General features: G+C 45.5%; 1 protein-coding gene across 3 annotated transcripts in view; it reads right to left on the bottom strand.

Moving 5' to 3' along the window:
* Positions 1-8,384: 8,384 nt before the first annotated feature.
* The window catches only part of ube3c (ubiquitin protein ligase E3C), a 67,570-nt gene continuing 52,852 nt past the window's right edge, over positions 8,385-23,102 (bottom strand). Inside the window, exons 20-25 of one of the 3 annotated variants that reach the window (XR_004223102.1) lie at positions 19,372-19,584; positions 17,167-17,355; positions 16,131-16,197; positions 15,845-15,975; positions 9,754-10,436; positions 8,385-9,705 (exon numbers count right to left, since the gene is read on the bottom strand). Coding sequence is in view for 1 of the 3 variants with exons in the window: in NM_001079050.1 (NP_001072518.1) it covers positions 10,266-10,436; positions 15,845-15,975; positions 16,131-16,197; positions 17,167-17,355; positions 19,372-19,584 (771 nt within the window). In the remaining 2 variants the exon portion in view is untranslated. 3 annotated transcript variants of the gene reach the window in all.

The raw sequence follows: 23,102 nt of genomic DNA, 5'->3' as shown, positions 1-23,102 counted from the left end.
TGGGATCAAGTACAGGTACTGTTTTATTATTACAGAGAAAAGGGAATCATTTAACCATTAAATAAACCCAATAGGGCTGTTCTGCCCCCAATAAGGGGTAATTATATCTTAGTTGGGATCAAGTACAGGTACTGTTTTATTATTACAGAGAAAAGGGAATCATTTAACCATTAAATAAACCCAATAGGGCTGTTCTGCCCCCTATAAGGGGTAATTATATCTTAGTTGGGATCAAGTACAGGTACTGTTTTATTATTACAGAGAAAAGGGAATCATTTAACCATTAAATAAACCCAATAGGGCTGTTCTGCCCCCAATAAGGGGTAATTATATCTTAGTTGGGATCAAGTACAGGTACTGATTTATTATTACAGAGAAAAGGGAATCATTTAACCATGAAATAAACCCAATAGGGCTGTTCTGCCCCCAATAAGGGGTAATTATATCTTAGTTGGGATCAAGTACAGGTACTGTTTTATTATTACAGAGAAAAGGGAATCATTTAACCATTAAATAAACCCAATAGGGCTGTTCTGCCCCAATAAGGGGTAATTATATCTTAGTTGGGATCAAGTACAGGTACTGTTTTATTATTACAGGGAAAATAGAATAGAATTAAATAGAATAGAATTATTTGATTAAAATGGAGTCTATGGGAGATGGGCCTTCCGTAATTCGGAGCTTTCTGGATAATGGGTTTCTGGATAAGGGATCCCATACCTGTAACATAGTATGTTAGGTTGAAAAAAGACATACGTCCATCAAGTTCAAACTTGATGGACTGTATTTCAGTATAGAAATACAGTCCCCTGCTTCCAGCCTTCAGATTTAGCTTCTAAAACAAGAAGCATGTAGGTATTAACCCATTGAATACTTAAAAAAAATTAATTTGGTTTTATCCTCCGATCATCCGGTTTCATTAATTTCCCCCCTTCTAGCATAACGGGCTGAAATACCCGCGGATCTAACCCTATTTCATATAAAGGAAAGGTCGCACTTTCGAATGACGGACAGGAAATTAGGTGCGCGGTTTCCATTACCGACGCGACGCATTCGCCAGCAGATTTATCTCGCTCGTTTTACTGCCAAATTTTTTTTTTCTTTGTGATGTTGTTCATTAAAAATTGGAGATGATCCAATATCAGTGTTGTGATAATAAATGAAGATTTGCCCGAATCACACACTATTTCATACATTATTGCTGCCTTTACCATTGGGAGACAATTTTTTCGTCATTTATTTTTTATAGGCCGGTCGGTGTATTCTGCGCCGCGCATAGAGAGCGAGCGTTTAGTCATAACATTCTCTCACTGTGATTTAGTAGAAAAAGGATAAATTATCGTTAAAGTGGAAAAACACATTGGAGTCCTCGCTGCGCGACACCAATCTCTCGTGCTTTGTACAGGTATGGGATCCCTTATCCGGAAAGCCGTTATCCAGAAAGCTCTGAATTACGGAAAGCCTGTCTCACATAGACTCCATTTTAATCAAATAATTCAGAATTTTTAAACTGATTCCCTTTTCTCTGTAATAATAAAACAGTACCTGTACTTGATCCCAACTAAGATATAATGACCCCTTATTGGGGGCAGAACAGCCCTATTGGGTTTATTTAATGGTTAAATGATTCCCTTTTCTCTGTAATAATAAAACAGTACCTGTACTTGATCCCAACTAAGATATAATTACCCCTTATTGGGGGCAGAACAGCCCTATTGGGTTTATTTAATGGTTAAATGATTCCCTTTTCTCTGTAATAATAAAACAGTACCTGTACTTGATCCCAACTAAGATATAATTACCCCTTATTGGGGGCAGAACAGCCCTATTGGGTTTATTTAATGGTTAAATGATTCCCTTTTCTCTGTAATAATAAAACAGTACCTGTACTTGATCCCAACTAAGATATAATTACCCCTTATTGGGGGCAGAACAGCCCTATTGGGTTTATTTAATGGTTAAATGATTCCCTTTTCTCTGTAATAATAAAACAGTACCTGTACTTGATCCCAACTAAGATATAATTACCCCTTATTGGGGGCAGAACAGCCCTATTGGGTTTATTTAATGGTTAAATGATTCCCTTTTCTCTGTAATAATAAAACAGTACCTGTACTTGATCCCAACTAAGATATAATTACCCCTTATTGGGGGCAGAACAGCCCTATTGGGTTTATTTAATGGTTAAATGATTCCCTTTTCTCTGTAATAATAAAACAGTACCTGTACTTGATCCCAACTAAGATATAATTACCCCTTATTGGGGGCAGAACAGCCCTATTGGGTTTATTTAATGGTTAAATGATTCCCTTTTCTCTGTAATAATAAAACAGTACCTGTACTTGATCCCAACTAAGATATAATTACCCCTTATTGGGGGCAGAACAGCCCTATTGGGTTTATTTAATGGTTAAATGATTCCCTTTTCTCTGTAATAATAAAACAGTACCTGTACTTGATCCCAACTAAGATATAATTACCCCTTATTGGGGGCAGAACAATCCCATAGGATTTAATTAATGTTTTATTGATTCTTTAGTAGACTTAAGGTATGGAGATCCTAATTATGGAAAGACCCCTTATTCAGAATATCCTTGGTCCCGAGCATTCTGGATAACGGGTCCTATACCTGTACTATGTATATTCTTCTTAGTAGCAGGGTTGGACTGGGCCCGTGGGACACTGGGAGAAATCCCCCCAGCCCCGTTCCAGACCCCTTTGTATAAGGGATGCACTGAATCCAGGAATCAGTTTGGGATTCGCAAAGATTCGGCCAAAGCCAAGTGCCTGGCAGAAACCGAATCCGAAAATCGTATGAATTTTTCTCACATGAACACGGAAGTTGAACATTTTTAACCCCGTGCAAGGCATGCAGTTCTCTTTAACCCTTCCATAGCCTAATTTTGCTAATCTGTGGGGTGTGTGAAGTCTGTGGCGAGGGCCCATTGGGGGAGCAGGGACCCCTGAGGCAGTAGCCCCGGTAGGCCCCACACCCCCCAGTCCAACCCTGTTTCAAGATATCAGTTTTACACTGCTAATATAATGAATATGATACAACAGCACCACCTTCTGCTCATTTCGGCCAACTGATTAAAGTCAGCTGAAAACTGATTTAGTGAGAAAAGTAACGCCATATGATGTTGCTCTGCTTAGAAAATGAAGTGAATGAGCAGAACAGAGTCATCCTGATGTTTCCCTTGACTTCTCATCCCATTCCCTGACACCTTGTGAGAAAAGTGCTATATAAATCATTTCCTTTCCCTTACTACAAACAATGCCTTCTTCTAGTGGTAGGATACTAGCCGTCTGTATAGTAAACAATTACGGTGAAGACACACAGAGCTACTAGTAGCAGCTAGTTGTCACGGCTATAGAAACAGACAATGCTGATGTGTGTTTTAGCAGAGGCAATTCTCAGTATTGTCTATGGCAGGGGATTTTCTGGTGTCTAGTAGCCGTGACAAGTAGCTGCTACTAAGTAGCTCAGTGTGTCTTCACCCGATTCCGTGGTCTTTAGCAAAATGAAATGATTAACGACTGCTTTAAAGCTTAGAAAGAATAGGAAAAATAGTCATGTGACTATTTTCTCGTCTACTTAATTTCCAGTGTAGACGACCAGTCGCCCCACAGTCTCTCCAAGCAAAATGTCAGATATCCCACAACCAGACACAACGTTACAAAATAAATATACCTGTGAGCCAATTAACAGTCTTTCACTTTAGGACTATTGCCCTCTTCTACTCTATATACTATATTTTTCATTCACTCCGACATAGGCTGAGAGGCCGCTGCCCCCCCAACATGCCGTAGGTAAAGCCGGGTTAGTCGGCCTTCTAGCCTACACTTAGCCAGGCCCAGCACCCCGCTGCCCCCCCAACATGCCGTAGGTAAAGCCGGGTTAGTCGACCTTCTAGCCTACACTTAGCCAGGCCCAGCACCCCGCTGCCCCCCCAACATGCCGTAGCTAAAGCCGGGTTAGTCGCCCTTATAGCCTACACTTAGCCAGGCCCAGCACCCCGCTGCCCCCCCCAACATGCCGTAGCTAAAGCCGGGTTAGTCGCCCTTCTAGCCTACACTTAGCCAGGCCCAGCACCCCGCTGCCCCCCCCAACATGCCGTAGCTAAAGCCGGGTTAGTCGCCCTTCTAGCCTACACTTAGCCAGGCCCAGCACCCCGCTGCCCCCCCAACATGCCGTAGCTAAAGCCGGGTTAGTCGCCCTTCTAGCCTACACTTAGCCAGGCCCAGCACCCCGCTGCCCCCCCAACATGCCGTAGCTAAAGCCGGGTTAGTCGCCCTTCTAGCCTACACTTAGTCGGGCCCAGCACCCCGCTGCCCCCCCCAACATGCCGTAGCTAAAGACGGGTTAGTCGCCCTTCTAGCCTACACTTAGCCAGGCCCAGCACCCCGCTGCCCCCTCCAACATGCCGTAGCTAAAGCCGGGTTAGTCGCCCTTCTAGCCTACACTTAGCCAGGCCCAGCACCCCGCTGCCCCCCAACATGCCGCAGCTAAAGCCGGGTTAGTCGCCCCGCTGCCCCCCCAACATGCCGTAGCTAAAGCCGGGTTAGTCGCCCCCGCTGCCCCCCCAACATGCCGTAGCTAAAGCCGGGTTAGTCGCCCCCGCTGCCCCCCCAACATGCCGTAGCTAAATCCGGGTTAGTCGCCCCCGCTGCCCCCCCAACATGCCGTAGCTAAATCCGGGTTAGTCGCCCCCGCTGCCCCCCCAACATGCCGTAGCTAAAGCCGGGTTAGTCGCCCCCGCTGCCCCCCCAACATGCCGTAGCTAAATCCGGGTTAGTCGCCCTTCTAGCCTACACTTAGCCAGGCCCAGCACCCCGCTGCCCCCCCAACATGCCGCAGCTAAAGCCGGGTTAGTCGCCCCGCTGCCCCCCCAACATGCCGTAGCTAAAGCCGGGTTAATCGCCCCCGCTGCCCCCCCAACATGCCGCAGCTAAAGCCGGGTTAGTCGCCCCGCTGCCCGCGCTTTATTGCGCTTTACTTAAGCTCCCAGGAAATGATCCCTTGATGATGACTTAAGGTGGAAACTTGTTGATAAGTTATAACGCTTTGTGTACGGCAGATCAGCGCAGTCTGTATATTAATGGGAATCTGGGCTTTTCTCTGTTTATGACAGTGTTTAACACTTTGAACCGGTGGATATTTTATCTGCCGTAATGGATGATAATGTACTTCCAACAACGCAGTCGTCCTCTCGGAATACATTACGGCCCTTCCTCGCAATGAATTCACATACTTTAGGTGTCCAGGAACACATTATGGATTTATTGTGCTATGAACTGAATAAGTAAGTACGTGGAGCGGCGAGAGGCTGGCCAATTATTTGTGAAAGCCTTGATGGAGATTAATGGAAATTGAACACTTAAGCCTCGTCAGTGTTAAAGATTCCACTAAACAACTGGAACACTTAGGGGCGCGGAATGACTGGGTGCCGGCGGCACGGTAAGAGCGACGTGGGTTAAACTCTGAGCCGTCAAACACGCAAATTGGCCCCCTGTATTGCCCATTGGATCCATTTAGATTGGGCTGCACCAAAAGGGGTATCACATGACTAGTGACCATTCCAATGGCAGCTCAGATTGGGGGCAGTGGCTGAAATCCCTGCAATGTCAGCTTCTATTTAAGGAGACGTATTTGAATTTTTTTTTATTTTAACTGCAATTCCAGTAATTTCTATCCTGTATATGTATAGGCAACAACAAGAGCCCCTCTGCACTCGCCCAGTATCAGTATATATAGGGCATTGAGCCATTCTGTGCATTAAGCTACCAAGCAATGCCCTCCCCTTTAGGCAAAACCCCCAGTCTGGCCCCTCCTACACTCACTCACCCCCGGTCTGGCCCGTCCTACACTCACTCACCCCCGGTCTGGCCCGTCCTACACTCACTCACCCCCGGTCTGGCCCGTCCTACACTCACTCACCCCCGGTCTGGCCCGTCCTACACTCACTCACCCCCGGTCTGGCCCGTCCTACACTCACTCACCCCCGGTCTGGCCCGTCCTACACTCACTCACCCCCGGTCTGGCCCGTCCTACACTCACTCACCCCCGGTCTGGCCTGTCCTACACTCACTCACCCCCGGTCTGGCCAGTCCTACACTCACTCACCCCCGGTCTGACCTGTCCTACACTCACTCAACCCCAGTCTGGCCTGTCCTACACTCACTCACCCCCGGTCTGGCCAGTCCTACACTCACTCACCCCCGGTCTGGCCCCTCCTACACTCACTCACCCCCGGTCTGGCCCGTCCTACACTCACTCACCCCCGGTCTGGCCTGTCCTACACTCACTCACCCCCGGTCTGGCCAGTCCTACACTCACTCACCCCCGGTCTGGCCCCTCCTACACTCACTCACCCCCGGTCTGGCCCGTCCTACACTCACTCACCCCCGGTCTGACCTGTCCTACACTCACTCACCCCCGGTCTGGCCAGTCCTACACTCACTCACTCCCGGTCTGGCCAGTCCTACACTCACTTACCCCCGGTCTGGCCTGTCCTACACTCACTCACCCCCGGTCTGGCCTGTCCTACACTCACTCACCCCCGGTCTGGCCTGTCCTACACTCACTCACCCCCGGTCTGGCCAGTCCTACACTCACTCACCCCCGGTCTGGCCAGTCCTACACTCACTCACCCCCGGTCTGGCCTGTCCTACACTCACTCACCCCCGGTCTGGCCTGTCCTACACTCACTCACTCCCGGTCTGGCCAGTCCTACACTCACTCACCCCCAGGCTGGCCTGTCCTACACTCACTCACCCCTGGTCTGGCCTGTCATACACTCACTCACCCCCGGTCTGGCCAGTCCTACACTCACCCCCGGGTCTAGCCGGTCCTACACTCACTCCCGGTCTGGCCTGTCCTACACTCACTCACCCCCGGTCTGGCCAGTCCTACACTCACTCCCGGTCTGGCCAGTCCTACACTCACTCCCGGTCTGGCCAGTCCTACACTCACCCCCGGTCTGGCCAGTCCTACACTCACTCACCCCCGGTCTGGCCTGTCCTACACTCACTTTCATCTGATTCAGTAAGAATTCTACTGCTTCTATATACGTTCAACAAAGGGACTGAGTTTTATCTGAAACTTGCTTGCTTAGTTGTAGTTGGCCAACTTGAATATATTGCAATATACGGACAAACAATCCCTGTTTTGATTAAAGGGAGGGCATTGCTTGGCAGATTAATGCACAGAATGTCTTAATGTCCTATATATATTGATAATGGGTGAGTGCAGAGGACCAGTTGTCTCCGTCTGTATGAATTTTGTGGTCACAGTCTCATTGCACCTCCGCCTAATGGCTGGGTACAGAATTGCACCCCATTTAGTATTTTGTGTGCAATTGCACCCTTGGCAGAATGGGCCAGTAACAGCTTTGCCCATGTTATAATTCGAGGCCTATAATATCCTTCTGATATAAAGAGTAAAACAAGAGTAGTGGATGAAATCTAAGGCAATAATAATATTGTATTTCTGATGGTACCACTGATTTTGAAGATTTTGATGGAGGTGACCCCTGGCTTGGCACTACTTACTTACCATTAGTACCTACAAGAAAATGCATGACCTGCCATGTAAAGGGTAACTATTAATAAGTCTTTTTCTTTCCCAGCATTAGTGAACTCAAACCACAGGATACGAGAAAGTCCTATATAACCTGTGCCCATCTATCCTGTTTATTACACAAACATATCAAGGGCATAGCAATAAAGACACTCAAGCTACGTCCCAAAGGCCAAGACCATGTTTCTCCTTGGGCTAGATCCCTATAAAGCTGGCCATAGACTGTGTGTTGATCGCTTTTGACTTGGCTTCTCTAATAGGAGTTGGTAGCTGGGTAAGTAGGTCTTGGCAAGGGGCTAAGATGACAGTCTCCACAATAATTTCTGATCAGGGATTGGTCAGATACCCATTGGACTGGCTTGAAATTCCCATTGGACAAATAATGTGTTGGTCCGTTGATATAGTCCTGATGTTGGGTCTACACAGCTTCATGTGATCTTACTGTCCCCGATGGCTGAATAAGGCACCAATCGAGAGTCGATCTCTCTGGTACGGCCATCTTAGGCTCTTAATCTGTTTATATAGGCTGTCCAACTTTATCAACGGACTTGGCCAAATATCTCGAGGCTCTAACTATATTAAAATGTTGATGTTCTCACACAAAAAATAGTCTATGGACCTTCTCAGCAGGGTGGGGTGCAATAACATTTCCATTTTGAGTGGTGCATCAGCCCGCTGACCCCCTGTGGAAACTGTGTTACAGCCACTGAAGGATCACAGGTCCCAGATCTACAGAAAATATGGCTGCCTGCTGGGTAATATTCACACGGGTAAGTACTGTAGGATGCAGAGAAGCACAAAAGGCCTTGTTTGAAACAATATTTAATCGGTGTTTATGTATAACCATCTCCATAGCATTGACTGTACTACATGACCCCAAAAAAAAAAATTACAAAAAATTTTGTACAGAAATGGAAAGCAAACATTGAGCTTGTTTATATTAACAACTGTTTATATACCAATCATGATGTACATTGTACAGAATCACTTAAAATGTATAATCCCACCTGGCGCTTCTGTTGTTGCTTCAATACAAAGGGCAAATAAAATACTATAAAGGACACATTTCATGGCTACCGTCCTGCGCAGAAGGTAGTGAACGCAATAAACTTTAGTGGAAACAGTTAAAATTCTGTTTTTTTTATATATATATTTATAAATATTTCAGGTGCAGGAGAGAAGAAATCGGTTGGCTGCAGCAAAGCTTTCCCACGATTCCCTCTGTTCTAGTTGGATATTATAGATTCGGAACCCTGTTTCAAGCCGTTGAGGAACCAGGCGCTTTCTGGGTGTGATGTTGTTGTGATGTTCTTCTTTGGTTGGTATCACCGACAGGGCTGGATTTAGGGAACGGCAGAAAGAGTATGGACTGTCATGGTGGTAAAATGTGTATTCTAAATTATGTGATGCTGTCATGATGGGCGTCCAACCTGCAGTCATGATGGGCGTCCAACCTGCAGTCATGATGGGCGTCCAACCTGCAGTCATGATGGGCGTCCAAACTGCAGACATGATGGGCGTCCAACCTGCAGTCATGATGGGCGTCCAACCTGCAGACATGATGGGCGTCCAAACTGCAGACATGATGGGCGTCCAAACTGCAGACATGATGGGCGTCCAACCTGAAGTCATGATGGGCGTCCAACCTGAAGTCATGATGGGCGTCCAACCTGCAGTCATGATGGGCGTCCAAACTGCAGTCATGATGGGCGTCCAAACTGCAGTCATGATGGGCGTCCAAACTGCAGTCATGATGGGCGTCCAAACTGCAGTCATGATGGGCGTCCAAACTGCAGTCATGATGGGCGTCCAAACTGCAGTCATGATGGGCGTCCAAACTGCAGTCATGATGGGCGTCCAAACTGCAGTCATGATGGGCGTCCAAACTGCAGTCATGATGGGCGTCCAAACTGCAGTCATGATGGGCGTCCAAACTGCAGTCATGATGGGCGTCCAACCTGAAGTCATGATGGGCGTCCAACCTGAAGTCATGGTGGGCGTCCAACCTGAAGTCATGGTGGGCGTCCAACCTGAAGTCATGGTGGGCGTCCAACCTGAAGTCATGGTGGGCGTCCAACCTGAAGTCATGGTGGGCGTCCAACCTGAAGTCATGGTGGGCGTCCAACCTGCAGTCATGGTGGGCGTCCAACCTGCAGTTGGGGTGGGCGTCCAACCTGCAGTCATGGTGGGCGTCCAACCTGCAGTCATGGTGGGCGTCCAACCTGCAGTCATGGTGGGCGTCCAACCTGCAGTCACGGTGGGCGTCCAACCTGCAGTCACGATGGGCGTCCAACCTGCAGTCACGATGGGCGTCCAACCTGCAGTCACGATGGGCGTCCAACCTGCAGTCACGATGGGCGTCCAACCTGCAGTCCACTGCCTGTTGCTCAAATAGCCCAACCACAGCCAGTGTGTCCCAGAATGAACATCTAATACTTATGTTTTCTTTTTTGAACAGCCTTCCCATAGCACCTTAGGCTTTCCCAACGCTTATCCCCAGCCATGTTTGCAAACAGATAAACCTAACAAGCGGTATCGGTGAGAGGTTAAACTTATAACAGCCATGAATCAAGGCAGGTTTGTTTTTTTTTTCATACAATGAAGCCTTTCACTTATCCAGAAACAGCTACAACGGACATTGTTATTAAAAGTAGGCACTAGTTTCTAGTCCCTCTTCCGTAGCCACTCAACTCAGCTCAAAGCCGGCGGCACACTCAATCGCGTACAGAAGCTTGCTTTTCATGAGATGCTCATCGTAGAACTCGGGAAGCTTTAGGAGGTTCATACAGGTACTTGCAGTAGGCAGCCGTTCCAGATCCGAGCCTCCGTTGTGGATGCAGAAGGCAGGATACAGCTCCTACGGGGCAGAGGGGAAGGAAAGTGTTAATATTAAAGCATTTATACCCATTGGCTACTGTACAGCATCACCTGACCAGGCAATTACACTTGGAGCTAAGCCGCCTGTTCTCATTACAGCAGGCTGTTACTGTCATACAAAAATACACACTTTAGTGCATGTATAATACATTTCTGTGATTGAATCATGTTTCATGACTTCTCCTCTCAACCAAACACTTGTTTCACGTAACAACTTGCTGTGAGTCCCAGACTGGTATCAGGAGCAACTGAATGTTACATGTAAAAGTAATATACTTTATTTCTCTACAAATATTGAGCAAAATATATAGGGATTTCTTCAATGTATTTATTTCCTGTTATTTATATATAGTGCCATTTCCGTAGCACTTTACAGTCACAGAGGGGCTTACAATCTAAGGACCCTATCGCATTCACACACACTATGGTCAATTAAGTCAAATTTAGCCAATTAACCTGCCTGTATGTTTTTGGAGTGGAGAAAACCCACGCAGACTCAGGGAGAACATACAAACGCTTAGGAGATAGTGCCCTGACTGGGATTGAACTCAGGACCCTAGTGCTAAAGTGCTACTCACTGAGCCACGGTGCTGCCTGCAAAATACAGACCTTATCCTCTTAAATGTTTATTCATCAAAATGTGCAGTAGCGGCCATACTATCTACTGAAGTAAAAGCCAGACTTCAAATTAATTAGAGCCCAACTCATTAAAATCAGTGCAAGGTGATGGTGATCCAATTAGCACAGTGTAGCTGCCAATCTTGCCACACAGGGCAACAACAAGTCAACTAGAAAGAAGCCATGACAGATGACAGAACTCAGACGCACCCATGCTCAGCTCTGAGACATTACTGATGTAACCCACAAAAGGGCAGAAACATTTCCATAGGAAAACATGTTACACCCATTAGTCATCAACGTACCTTGAGCCCATTGAAAGGAAAACTATACCCTCAAACAGTGTAGGTTTCTATAGAAATATATTGTATAAACAGCTCATATGTAAAACCCTGCTTCATCTAAATAAACCATTTTCATAAAAATATACTTTTTTAGTAGTATGTGCCATTGGGTAATCCTAAATAGGAAACTGCCATTTTAACTACTAAGGGCCACCCCCTGGGATCATAGGATTCACAATGCACACCAACAAGCCAAGGCACACATACATGCTAGGCCCCATCAGCCAATGAATGGGCAGAGTTCTGCCTTTTGCTCCCACACTACTTCCTGTTACAGTTAGAGCTGCATTATTTCCTGTCAGCTGATCTATAAAGCTGCCCATACACCTTCAGATCCGCTCGCTTGGCGATGTCGCCAAGCGAGCGGATCTTCTCCCAATATCCCCCATGTACGGGTGGGTAATATCGGGAGAATCCAGGCTAATTCGATCGTTTGGTCCTGGGGCCAAACGATTGAATTATAACGATGGGTATAGGCAAAGTCGGTTTAGGGACCACATCAACAAGCCGATGCTGACCCCGATCAAACTAGATTTTTTAACCTGTCCAATTGAGATCTGGCTGATTTCAGGCCAGATATCGGTCGGACAGGCCCGTCGGTAGTGCCCATATACGGGCTTATTAGCTGCCGAAACGGTCTAAGGGATCAATATCGGCAGCTGGAATCCGCCCGTGTGTGGGGACCTTAAGGTGATACACAGCCCATCACTAAATGGCGGCTCAAGGGAAAGGCTTAAAAGGGCAATATTTACTGATATATATATTCCAGTTTGGCGAGATTCTTTAATAGGTCACTTAACATAATATAAATGATCTGTTGGTTACGTATTCATTCTGGGGGGATAGTTTTGCCCTGTAGCAAGTCTGTAGAAAGCAGAATCCCATGTGGGACAGACATTGAGAGAGAAATAGAAGGTTCCGAGGGAGTTCCTTTCCCGCCATTCCCATAATGAGACTGTAGGCACGACCATCAATAACCTGCTCAGCTTTGTGATAGGGAAAAGGTCCTTCGTCAGGGTCGCAGTGAGAGCGCTTAAGCTACTTTCCAAATGCATTTTACTGCCAAACTGCTGTATTTCAGAGGTATCTCCGCTCGGATTATTGGCTTTCGCTACTTTGGAGTTTTTTTTTGTCGTGTAAAAAATGGAGCTCCAGTCACATCCAGCGGCGCGAGCACTGCATAATGAGGCGCTCTGCAAGTGGGAGATGCACCAGCGCACAAGAGAAATGGATCAATTTATTATTCTGACCTGACTGGAACTTTGCGTTTTTACCCACTTACACAATTTCAATTTTTTTCTCCTCAAACTCTACGGCGGCCTCATTTATTAAAGTTATTAAGCTTTAATTAGTTATAGAAAATGCTACTGCGCAACGTTTAATCTGGCTCCAAATGGGCTCTTAATTTGTTAATGGTGTAACCTTATGATAGGGGAAAGTCTACAAACTGTAAATAATGTCGGAGCGCTCGGAGGAGGGAAGCGCCATAAAGACTCGGAGGCCATTTTCAGCTGCTTTCCTACTGGATTTAATATTCAGAGAAGATTCAGGAGTCGGGAGAGGAAAAAAATACCGAGTGCATTGCTGGGAGGAACATGGCTTTGTGCCCCATAAAGGGAGAAGGAAAGGTTAAAACTAAGTAAGCTTTATCAGAAAGGTCTATGTAAATACAGCCATAAGCACTCAGAGTCCTCTGAAAAAAGATTTCTTGTGTCTGTAATTCCTGTGCCAGAGACACGCAGCTCTCTGCAGTCTCCCCTCTCCCTAAAGAATGCTAAGAACCCCCCCTTTAGGAATGTGGATCTGAGCCAATCAGCAGGAAGCTGACTCATAACTAACTGTCTAACTAACTGAGCATGTTCACTTGGTCTTGGTGTCTGTGCAGGAGTGAGGCATTATGGGAACTTTCTTTACACAGCTCAGCGTTTTTTTCTTCCTGTTTGGCTTCTGATCATCTGAATGGGAGAAATATGGGGAGACTTAAGGGCACTATTGAGAGAACTGAAGGTATGCCTGCAGCTTGAGATTAACTCTTTATTAGCCTTTCCTTCTACTTTAACAGAGCTACTTCCATATTTATCCATAGAATATGCTACATAGGGATTACATCACTACCCAAGGCATCTCTACTTTACCCAACTGAATATCCAATCGTGGCACAAATGGTGGGAATACCCAATCACTGCAGACCTATGGATCAACACGAAGGACCTTTGTCTTCTTCTATCACCGATATGCCCCCATTGGGATCAAGCTGATCCCTATCATTCAGCTCTTGGGCCAATGATTGGACCTTAATTGGAGGTATGCAGGCTGTTGGGACTAAAGGTCCCCATACACCTTCAGATCCACTGGCTTGGCAATATCGCCAAGTGAGCGGATTTTCTCCCGATATCCCCCCCACCTACAGGTGGGCGATATCGGGAGAATCCAGGGTAATTCGATCATTTGGGGCTGGGGCCAAACCATCGAATTATAACAACGGGTATAGGCAAAGTCGTTTCAGGGACCAGCTGCCAACTTCAGAAGAACTGAGCCAGCAGCTTTTATGGGCCAGTGTATGGCTACCTTTACTCTCTACATGGTGGTATTAACAGTCACAGGGTTTACACCAAGTCTAGTGACCCATACCAACCTCTATATCTATCAATCTCAAATAGGCAGAATAAGCCCTACTTCCTTCTGCTTGATCTGGATTCATGTATGGAAGACAAATGGCACTACGATTAGGAGTGTTTGGCCAATCTTTTACTTATAAAGGCTGCCATGCTGCTCGGAATTTGATGGATAATGTTTTGGCATTGGCGGTGCGGGAAGCAAAATAAAGTCGGCATTAATCAGAATTTATTTGAAACTATTTAGACAAATGAATGTTTGATAAGGTATTTAGGCAGAGCAAACAATCCCCCCCCCCCCCCCGGCTATTGAGAGAGAGCATAAGAAAAGGTAAATGGTACCCACACACCTTTCATTGAAAGAAAAAGGTATAATGACTTAGTAATCTAATACTAACAAGTCTGCCCTTTCATGTACAGTCCCAGCACTTCCTATAGACCTCATGTGTTTGCTCTAGGTTTATGCACTTAATTTGTCCTGGGCTAATGTCAAGTACACACCCTGTTTCCACTTCAGTTCAACTCCAAATTGTCTTTTAATGTAAAAGGTCATGATGTATCATTGTCAACATATAGGAACACTGGGTGGCAAGTAGGTGCCGAGAGACAACGTGGTGGCAACAGGTCAAGAGCAAAGCAAATCTGATCACAGCCAGGGCAAAAAGATCAGGTGTTGGAAGTCCTGTGGCACTTTTGTATTTGTGGACCACTGAGATTCCATCCCATAGTGAAAAGTGGAGCAGTTAAGCACAGTTAAGGTGGCCTTATATGAGCAGATTTAAGCTGTTTATGTGCCTGTGTATGGGGAACCCTGTACGGGCCTTCCCAACCCATTTCTGACCTAAAATTCGGCAGATGTTGATTGGGCAGGTTTGATTTTTCTGTCGGATCAGGGACTGCATTGGCTAATTGATGTGGTCCTCACTCTGACAGTTCCAAATTCAGATATAAATGACCCAGAGAGTACACATTTTCTCAGTGGATTTGCGTAATTTTATTGAGACATCACAGCACTGCATGTTTCGGCTAACAGCCTTCCTCAGGTGAATGAAAATGTGTACTCTCCAGGTCATTTATACCTGAATTTGGAAATGTTGTACAGCCAGCATGGGGTCTGTAACCTGTTGAGGAGTACCTAAAGATAACACTGGAGGCTACTGCAGGACTTTTACTTATATTGAGGATACCTCACTCTGACAGGTCCTATTCCAGTCATTGTAATTCGATTGTCTGGCCTGAGAGCCAAGTGTTTGGATTACTCCAATATCGCTCACCTTAGGTGGTCATATCAGTGGATAAGATCTGCTCATTTGGTGATGCCACCAAACGAGTGGCTCTTGTAGTTTGTGGCCACCTTTACTGCACTTCGGCCATGTCCATTTATCACAGCAAATGGCCCAAAGCATTACAGCTTCAATAGGTGGGACGTTTGGGAAACCACCCAAACCCTCTGTGCCACAGTACCCAGACCTTTATTAGAACAATCTATGGGGTATGTGCTAATTACATTCTGTCAGTGTGTATCTTGGGTGTCCTTACACAAGAGAATAGAAACAATGATACACACAGTTTTTCAAGCCCAATATGACCCAGGGGGTGACTATAGCCCAGGGGAAGGGCAGCACACTACATACGTCTCCCATTTTGACCAAACATATCCCGCCCCCAAAGCGGAAGGCCTGATTCAATGGCAGCCCTTTACTACTACTGACCAGTGGGATGCCTGTTCCACACATACACACAAGGCACTACTCAGGTTAATCTGACAGCTACACTCACTCCTGAGTTCACTCACAACAAGAGTTCCTTACTTTGAAGCCTAACAATGGCGGCCGGGAGCAGCTGGTGACAAATTTCAGCAGTTTGCGCTTTTCTTCATCCGTGAAATTTTCCACAACTCTCCAAAAGATTTTAATGACGGCATGGTCAGCAGAGTATCCTCCTAAAGTGTAGCCACAGAAACAGGCTGTTATTTATATAACATTACAACTTAGGGCTTGGGCCCCTTTACACAATTACCTCTAACTGACAAACATATACCTGGCAATATCACCCATATGCACTGATGCTTCCCCCCCAAGCCAGTTTAATACATACCTGAATAATTTGTAAAGGACTTCAGGTCATCCAGGCAGATAGGAACTTGTGCTCCAGAAATCAAGACCTAAAGCAACAACAGAAAGAAATTACAGTGCAATCCAACAGTTTATCTTATATGAAGGTATTGCTGCCATTAGTTTGCCATAGTATTCCCTAACAACTCCCACAGCCCCCCTACTGTGTTATACTTCCCCATTAAAGGGGTTGTTAACCTTGAGACAATCTTAATTTTTATTATTTTATTTTAGAATTATTTAGGTTTTTTTTTTAAGCAACTCTCTCGTTTGGAATTGTAGCATTATCTGGTTGCTAGGCTCTAGATTACCCTAGCAACCAGGCAGTTGAACAGAAGATGGCTGGAATAGAAAGATGCGTAATAAAAAGTAACAATAACAATACAATTTTTGCACTACAGAACAGTCATTTTTTTTTGACTGCCGAGGCCAGTGACCCCCATTTGAAAGCTGGAAGGAGGAGGAAGGCAAATAACTTAAAGACTATACAAAATGAAAAAATTAAGACCAAGTGAAAAGTTGCTAAGAATTGGCCATGCCAGTTAAATGTTAACTGCCAATAAAGGGGTAGTTAAAGTTGCTGGTGTGGGCGGCCTAATGCTGGCGGGCGGGGGCTGTTTACTTATTTATTTTTTTTAATAATTGTTTCCCCCAACCAAAGTATGGGATACATTAGCCCGCACCTCTGGTGGGGGAAGTAGTTCCATGGTAAATAGGTGCCCTTTAAGGGTGCAGCCAGCCAAACAAGCTGTATAAGGAAATCAGAGCAAAGACAATGCCCTTGGGTTTCCATATCCTATATTATACATGCCAGCATAGCTATTGCTCTAGTAAGCACCATTCTGCAGGATAAATCTTTATATACATTGCCATTTCAGTATATTTTCCTGCATACAGTATTTTCTATTATAGAAATAATTGAAGAAAACTGACCAAGAAAAGGTCCTATTTTTCTTTAATAAACCCAATGCAGACTGGCTACTACAGGAATAAGCGAAATAGAATGAGGGCAGTCAGACCTGGAGCTCTTGCTGATCAAACATCCGGAGCCATTCAAGGTTGACCACATTGGCCAGACCCTGTCTGAAGGCGAGGCAGTGCGGCCGGATCTGCTTGTTGAGCCTATAGTCAGCGACCAGGTGGATGTAGGCGATTCTGTTGGCGCTGGTCACTGGAATATCCTTCCCTCCCGCTTTCAGCTCCACCACCTGAAAATTAAGAAAGAGTCAGGCTAAAGCTGGCACAGAAAGATGGAAGAATGAAATAGCGAAGGTGATTTGAGCTACCAGTGCATTAATGAAGGCTACTCTTGGCAGGGTATCTCGCCACAATCATCCATCTTTGTATATATAATATATTAAATGCTCACAATTCCACCTTGGCATTCCGCTCATTAATAAGGAAAAACTGCCTGCAAAATTATATCAACCTCATTGTACCAGGGATGTCCAACGTGAGCCCATAATCTGAATGATATGTTTGGTACATGCCACTAGATGGCGCAGTTGTGCTGCAGTATTTGCAATGTATAGAGCAGGAATTTGCCTAAATGCAGAGTGAAAATACATTGTACAAACAGCAGAAGTGTCCGAGACATGAGAGTTCCCATTTGTGCATAATATATATATACATTTAGCTATGGAATGTCCTGAGCGCATTATAAGGGACGCTCCCTAAAAATGCCAAATTGCCCCACGTTTCTGTCTATGTATGCTGAATACTAGAAGATAACAAACCCCAAAGCAAAAATGTTTTGCTCCCTCACTTGGCTCTTTCCATGGACTCTCCAGGGGCCAGTGTGAGTCGTCTGTGACCCACAGGTATCTCACTGAGGTTGCCACATATGGGTAGGCAGTAAGGTTGCATTCATTTTGCTGGGGTAGGAAGAACCTAGAATCTCTCCTGGTTCTCAAAGAACTCCCTTTGTGCTGTGAGTGCAACAGAATTATGGGAGGAAGAGAAGGATGAGCCACATTCAAATGGAAAAAGTGTTGGGGAGCAACGCAAGCATGGAAGAAGTTCCTGGGAGTGCAAATAAGAGCTATAATTGGTTATTTGGTAGCCCCTATGTGGACTGGAAGCCTATAGAAGGCTCTGTTTGGCATTACACTGGGTTTTATGCAACCAAAATTTGCCTCCAAGCCAAAAATTAAAAAATGGGCACCTACTTTGAGGCCCCTGGGAGCAACATCCATGGGGCTGGAGAGCAACATGTTGCTCACAAACCTCTGGTTGGGGATCACTGTCATAGAGAATAGCCATAACCTACCCTGGGCACAGGATAGCATTCCTCTCAGCGCCTGGGGAAAGTTCTAACTGTCCCTTAATGTCCTTAGCATTTGGCATTATTGCTCCGTAATTACCCAGCTAAATACAAATTAAAAACAGACAGGGGCGATTCTGTGCCAAGAGCAATTGAACGATAATGTCTCATCTTTATTGTCTGTTTTAGAAGTTGCTGGAAGGTTTGGGCTGTCTCAAAAACCTAAGAAAAAGGGAGAGAATTCAGTGTTTGGTATTGGGAGACCCTTATCAGTAGGCGGAGATTCTCTATGAATTATCCATCCACTGTAGAAACCTAATATTACTTCTTTTCTAATACTGGAGCTTAGTGTTTAATGCCCAGGAGTGATTTGGAGTCTTCCCTTTCATTATTCTGTGTATTTTGCTTATGGATAAATGTCTTATTCCCAACCTTTTGGGTGCCCTATATGATCTTGTTGTAGGAGCCCTATTTACGCCTCTGCTTACTCTTCCTCAACCCCAAGTTCCACAACACACAGTGGGGATGATTTATCAACACTGGGCAAATTAAATCACTGATATGCTTTTTTTCAGCCAGCTGCTGGTAGAACAATGAATGCAACAATTTAATTGGCTGCCATGCGTTACTGCCCATGGGCAAATTTGCCTGGTGTTGATAAATGACCACTGGGTGGCAAGAAGACCTATGTGCAGCAAGTAGGCATTTTTTGGTTAATTGTTTAGTAACCTACCACCAATCAGCAGGTAGCATTCACTGGTCACTAGTTGGAAAGCAAATATCTGATTGGTTGCCATGGATTGCTAGACCTGGGCAGACCTTTCTTCTTTTATGACATCACCCCATATAACCGTTAAGGTTTACAGCCAATCATAGGCTCGTAATGTTAGTACCATTCATAAGATGGCACACAGAGGAATTCTTGGTTGGCCATGGTTCAGGCCCAAAATGGCGTGCTCACCTGCGCTTCTCCCAGGTCGTTATTAACCACGGTAAAGTTCAAGCCCAGTTCCTCCACGTCGTCTTCATAGCTCTTTAGGAAAAGCAGATTTCTGTACATTTCAGGATCCAATGACGCCAAGTGGTGAATGTCAACGTCGGCCGAGGTACCCAGCAGCTTGGACAGGAAGAAACTGGCGAAAGGCAGTTCCACCAACATGTTCTCATACAGCGCCTGCATAAGGGAAAGCATGCCCTTTATTCCCCTGTTATAATATATAAATACTACACTCATTAATATAAAGCTTATATGCAGGGGGGAGTGCTTCTTTCGTTGCATCTTCCAGCCCTGAGTTTGATTCTAGCCGGGGCCCTATCTGCAAGGAATTGGTATGATCTCCCCGTGTCCGTCATGGGTTTCCTCTGGGTCCCCTACACACTCCCGTAACATACAGGCAGGGTAATACAATGCATTCAGGAACTTGAAGCTAAAGGGGTGGTTCATAGAATGGCCAGTTCTGAGCAACTTTTCAACTGGTCTTCATATTTATTTTTTTATAGTTTTTCAATTATTTGCCTTTTTCTTCTGACCCTTTCCAGCCTTCAAATGGGGGTCACTGACCCCAGTAGCCAATTTTTATTGCTCTCTGAGACTGCAATTTTAATGTTATTGTAAGTTTATGTTTAGGCCCTCTCCTATAAACATATGAGGGAATACAGGGGTAGGGGAGATAGCTCTCAGTACAAGTGAGGGAATACTGGGGTAGGGGAGATAGCTCTCAGTACAAGTGAGGGAATACAGGGTTATGGGAGATAGCTCTCAGTACAAGTGAGGGAATACAGGGGTAGGGGGGATAGCTCTCAGTACAAGTGAGGGAATACAGGGGTAGGGGAGATAGCTCTCAGTACAAGTGAGGGAATACTGGGGTAGGGGAGATAGCTCTCAGTACAAGTGAGGGAATACTGGGGTAGGGGAGATAGCTCTCAGTACAAGTGAGGGAATACAGGGGTAGGGGGATAGCTCTCAGTACAAGTGAGGGAATACAGGGGTAGGGGGGATAGCTCTCAGTACAAGTGAGGGAATACAGGGGTATGGGAGATAGCTCTCAGTACAAGTGAGGGAATACAGGGGTATGGGAGATAGCTCTCAGTACAAGTGAGGGAATACAGGGGTATGGGAGATAGCTCTCAGTACAAGTGAGGGAATACAGGGGTATGGGAGATAGCTCTCAGTACAAGTGAGGTAATACAGGGGTAGGGGGGATAGCTCTCAGTACAAGTGAGGGAATACAGGGGTAGGGGAGATAGCTCTCGGTACAAGTGAGGGAATACAGGGGTAGGGGAGATAGCTCTCAGTACAAGTGAGGGAATACAGGGGTAGGGGAGATAGCTCTCAGTACAAGTGAGGGAATACAGGGGTAGGGGAGATAGCTCTCGGTACAAGTGAGGGAATACAGGGGTATGGGAGATAGCTCTCAGTACAAGTGAGGGAATACAGGGGTATGGGAGATAGCTCTCAGTACAAGTGAGGGAATACAGGGGTAGGGGAGATAGCTCTCAGTACAAGTGAGGGAATACAGGGGTAGGGGAGATAGCTCTCAGTACAAGTGAGGGAATACTGGGGTAGGGGAGATAGCTCTCAGTACAAGTGAGGGAATACTGGGGTAGGGGAGATAGCTCTCAGTACAAGTGAGGGAATACAGGGGTATGGGGGATAGCTCTCAGTACAAGTGAGGGAATACAGGGGTAGGGGAGATAGCTCTCAGTACAAGTGAGGGAATACAGGGTTATGGGAGATAGCTCTCAGTACAAGTGAGGGAATACAGGGTTATGGGAGATAGCTCTCAGTACAAGTGAGGGAATACAGGGTTATGGGAGATAGCTCTTAGTACAAGTTGATCCAGGGACTGGTCCGATTGCCATCTTGGAGTCAGGAAGGAATTTTTTTTCCCTCTGCGGCAAATTAGAGGCTTCAGATGGGGTTTTTTTTTGCCTTCCTCTGGATCAACTAGCAGTTAGGCAGGTTATATATAGGCATTATGGTTGAACGTGATGGACGTACGTCTTTTTTCAACCTAACTTACTATGTTACTATATCAGTCTCTCATTCAAACCAGTGCCTGGTCCCTATGGGTTCAATATTCCTGGTTCTACTGCAGATAAAAGATAATAGCTGGTCCCTATGGTGGGATAGAAAAGCTTATACCAGTCAATGCTAGTAAATATAATAAGCCTCTAAGCCCCAAGAACACAAGCCTTATAAGCCAAGCTTATCCGGGCATTGTATAGGGCGGCAGGCAGCAGCCAAGTAATGAAGCCCATGTAGGCCCTTGTTTGTGGACAAGCTCTATCTGATCAGATTATCTTGTTAGTGACAGATAAAGTGCTTTCACGCTTCTCCATTGTGGTTTACTTTACACATTCAATCCAAGGTGGGCTCGTGAAGGATCTCGGAGGAAAGCAATTTGAAGACTTTAATGACTCTACTTAACAGCAATGCTGCAATTTGAGCCCCATTCAAAGACCAAGGTCTCCAAACTCCCAATGACCCTGCTGTGTTTGCACACTGGAAGCTTCCCATAGAAAACCGTAAGTTAATAAAGCCAAACACCTGTTAGGAAGTCTTAAACCAATGGAGGCCGAGGGCTGTAAAGCTAAATAGTGGGTAAATAATGACCATACAAGGCCCACTGACTGCCTGTATATTCTGCGCACCTTTCCAAGCATTATTCTTTCTGGAACAACAACTGCTTATCACATGAAACGACCAGGTAATTCACTATTTCACTGTTTGTGTTTCACACCTGTCACAATCCAGATTGTCTCTAAAGGTGGCAACACATTGGCCTGTTCCAAAGTGATCTCATTATTGAGGGACAAATTAAAGTGGCCACACACACAGCACTGATTCCCAAACCATATAATCTGTGTGTGTCTCGCCCCTTACAATGATTAGTTTGGCCAATATATGGTGCCATTGCAATAAAGTTGATCATCGAGAACATAAACCAGGGAGTCAGATGACTTTCATGGACTCACATTCCAAGAGCCTCAGTCAAGTCAACTCTATACTAGTACAACTGGGCCACAATACATTAGCATCTGGCTGACTGGTGTGGCCACCATTAACTTAATAGGGTAAGAGAGCAGAGAGAACATCAACCAAAGAGAAAATAACCTGTGATCAGATATTAGGAAAGTTTTTGGAAGACCATCTTGTTATTCTCAAATAACCATATCAAATTCTGTAGTTATGGTTTGCAGAAGTCCTCTATGGCATAACTATGGGCAGGCTGGTTGTGATTGGCTGCCTTTACTTCTTGAAGGGCTTGTGTTGCCTTCCCTCTAGAACAGAGGTTGTGAGACTTTTTCAGTTAAAGCCTCCCTTGGAGGTCCAACTTTTGGTCAAGGGTCAGCTTAGCTTACACATAGGATAAGGATACAGATATGGGCAAACCACTGCTGGATAATCAGAACAAACAAGAGTTCACCCTAACTGGCTAAGGACAAAAAACAGGCATTTAGCCTAGATTTTAATTGCTTTAGGGTAATCCCCCCTCTGCATGTCCCTCTAGTTGGCCAGCTCCAACATTTCCGAATCATTGCTCATTTCAACAAAGAATTGATAAAGTTCATATTACTACTTAACCCTGATCACCATGTTATCCCGTCTTCTTGTTAGACGTACTGGGACCACATCATGGGGTGATGGAAGAGGGTGACAAATTAATCCATATAAACTTTATTTAGTCC

Source organism: Xenopus tropicalis, chromosome 6 (genome assembly GCF_000004195.4).
Source record: "Xenopus tropicalis strain Nigerian chromosome 6, UCB_Xtro_10.0, whole genome shotgun sequence".
In the NCBI taxonomy this organism is placed as follows: Eukaryota; Metazoa; Chordata; class Amphibia; order Anura; family Pipidae; genus Xenopus; species Xenopus tropicalis.
This window is presented reverse-complemented; position numbering and strand designations above follow the sequence as displayed.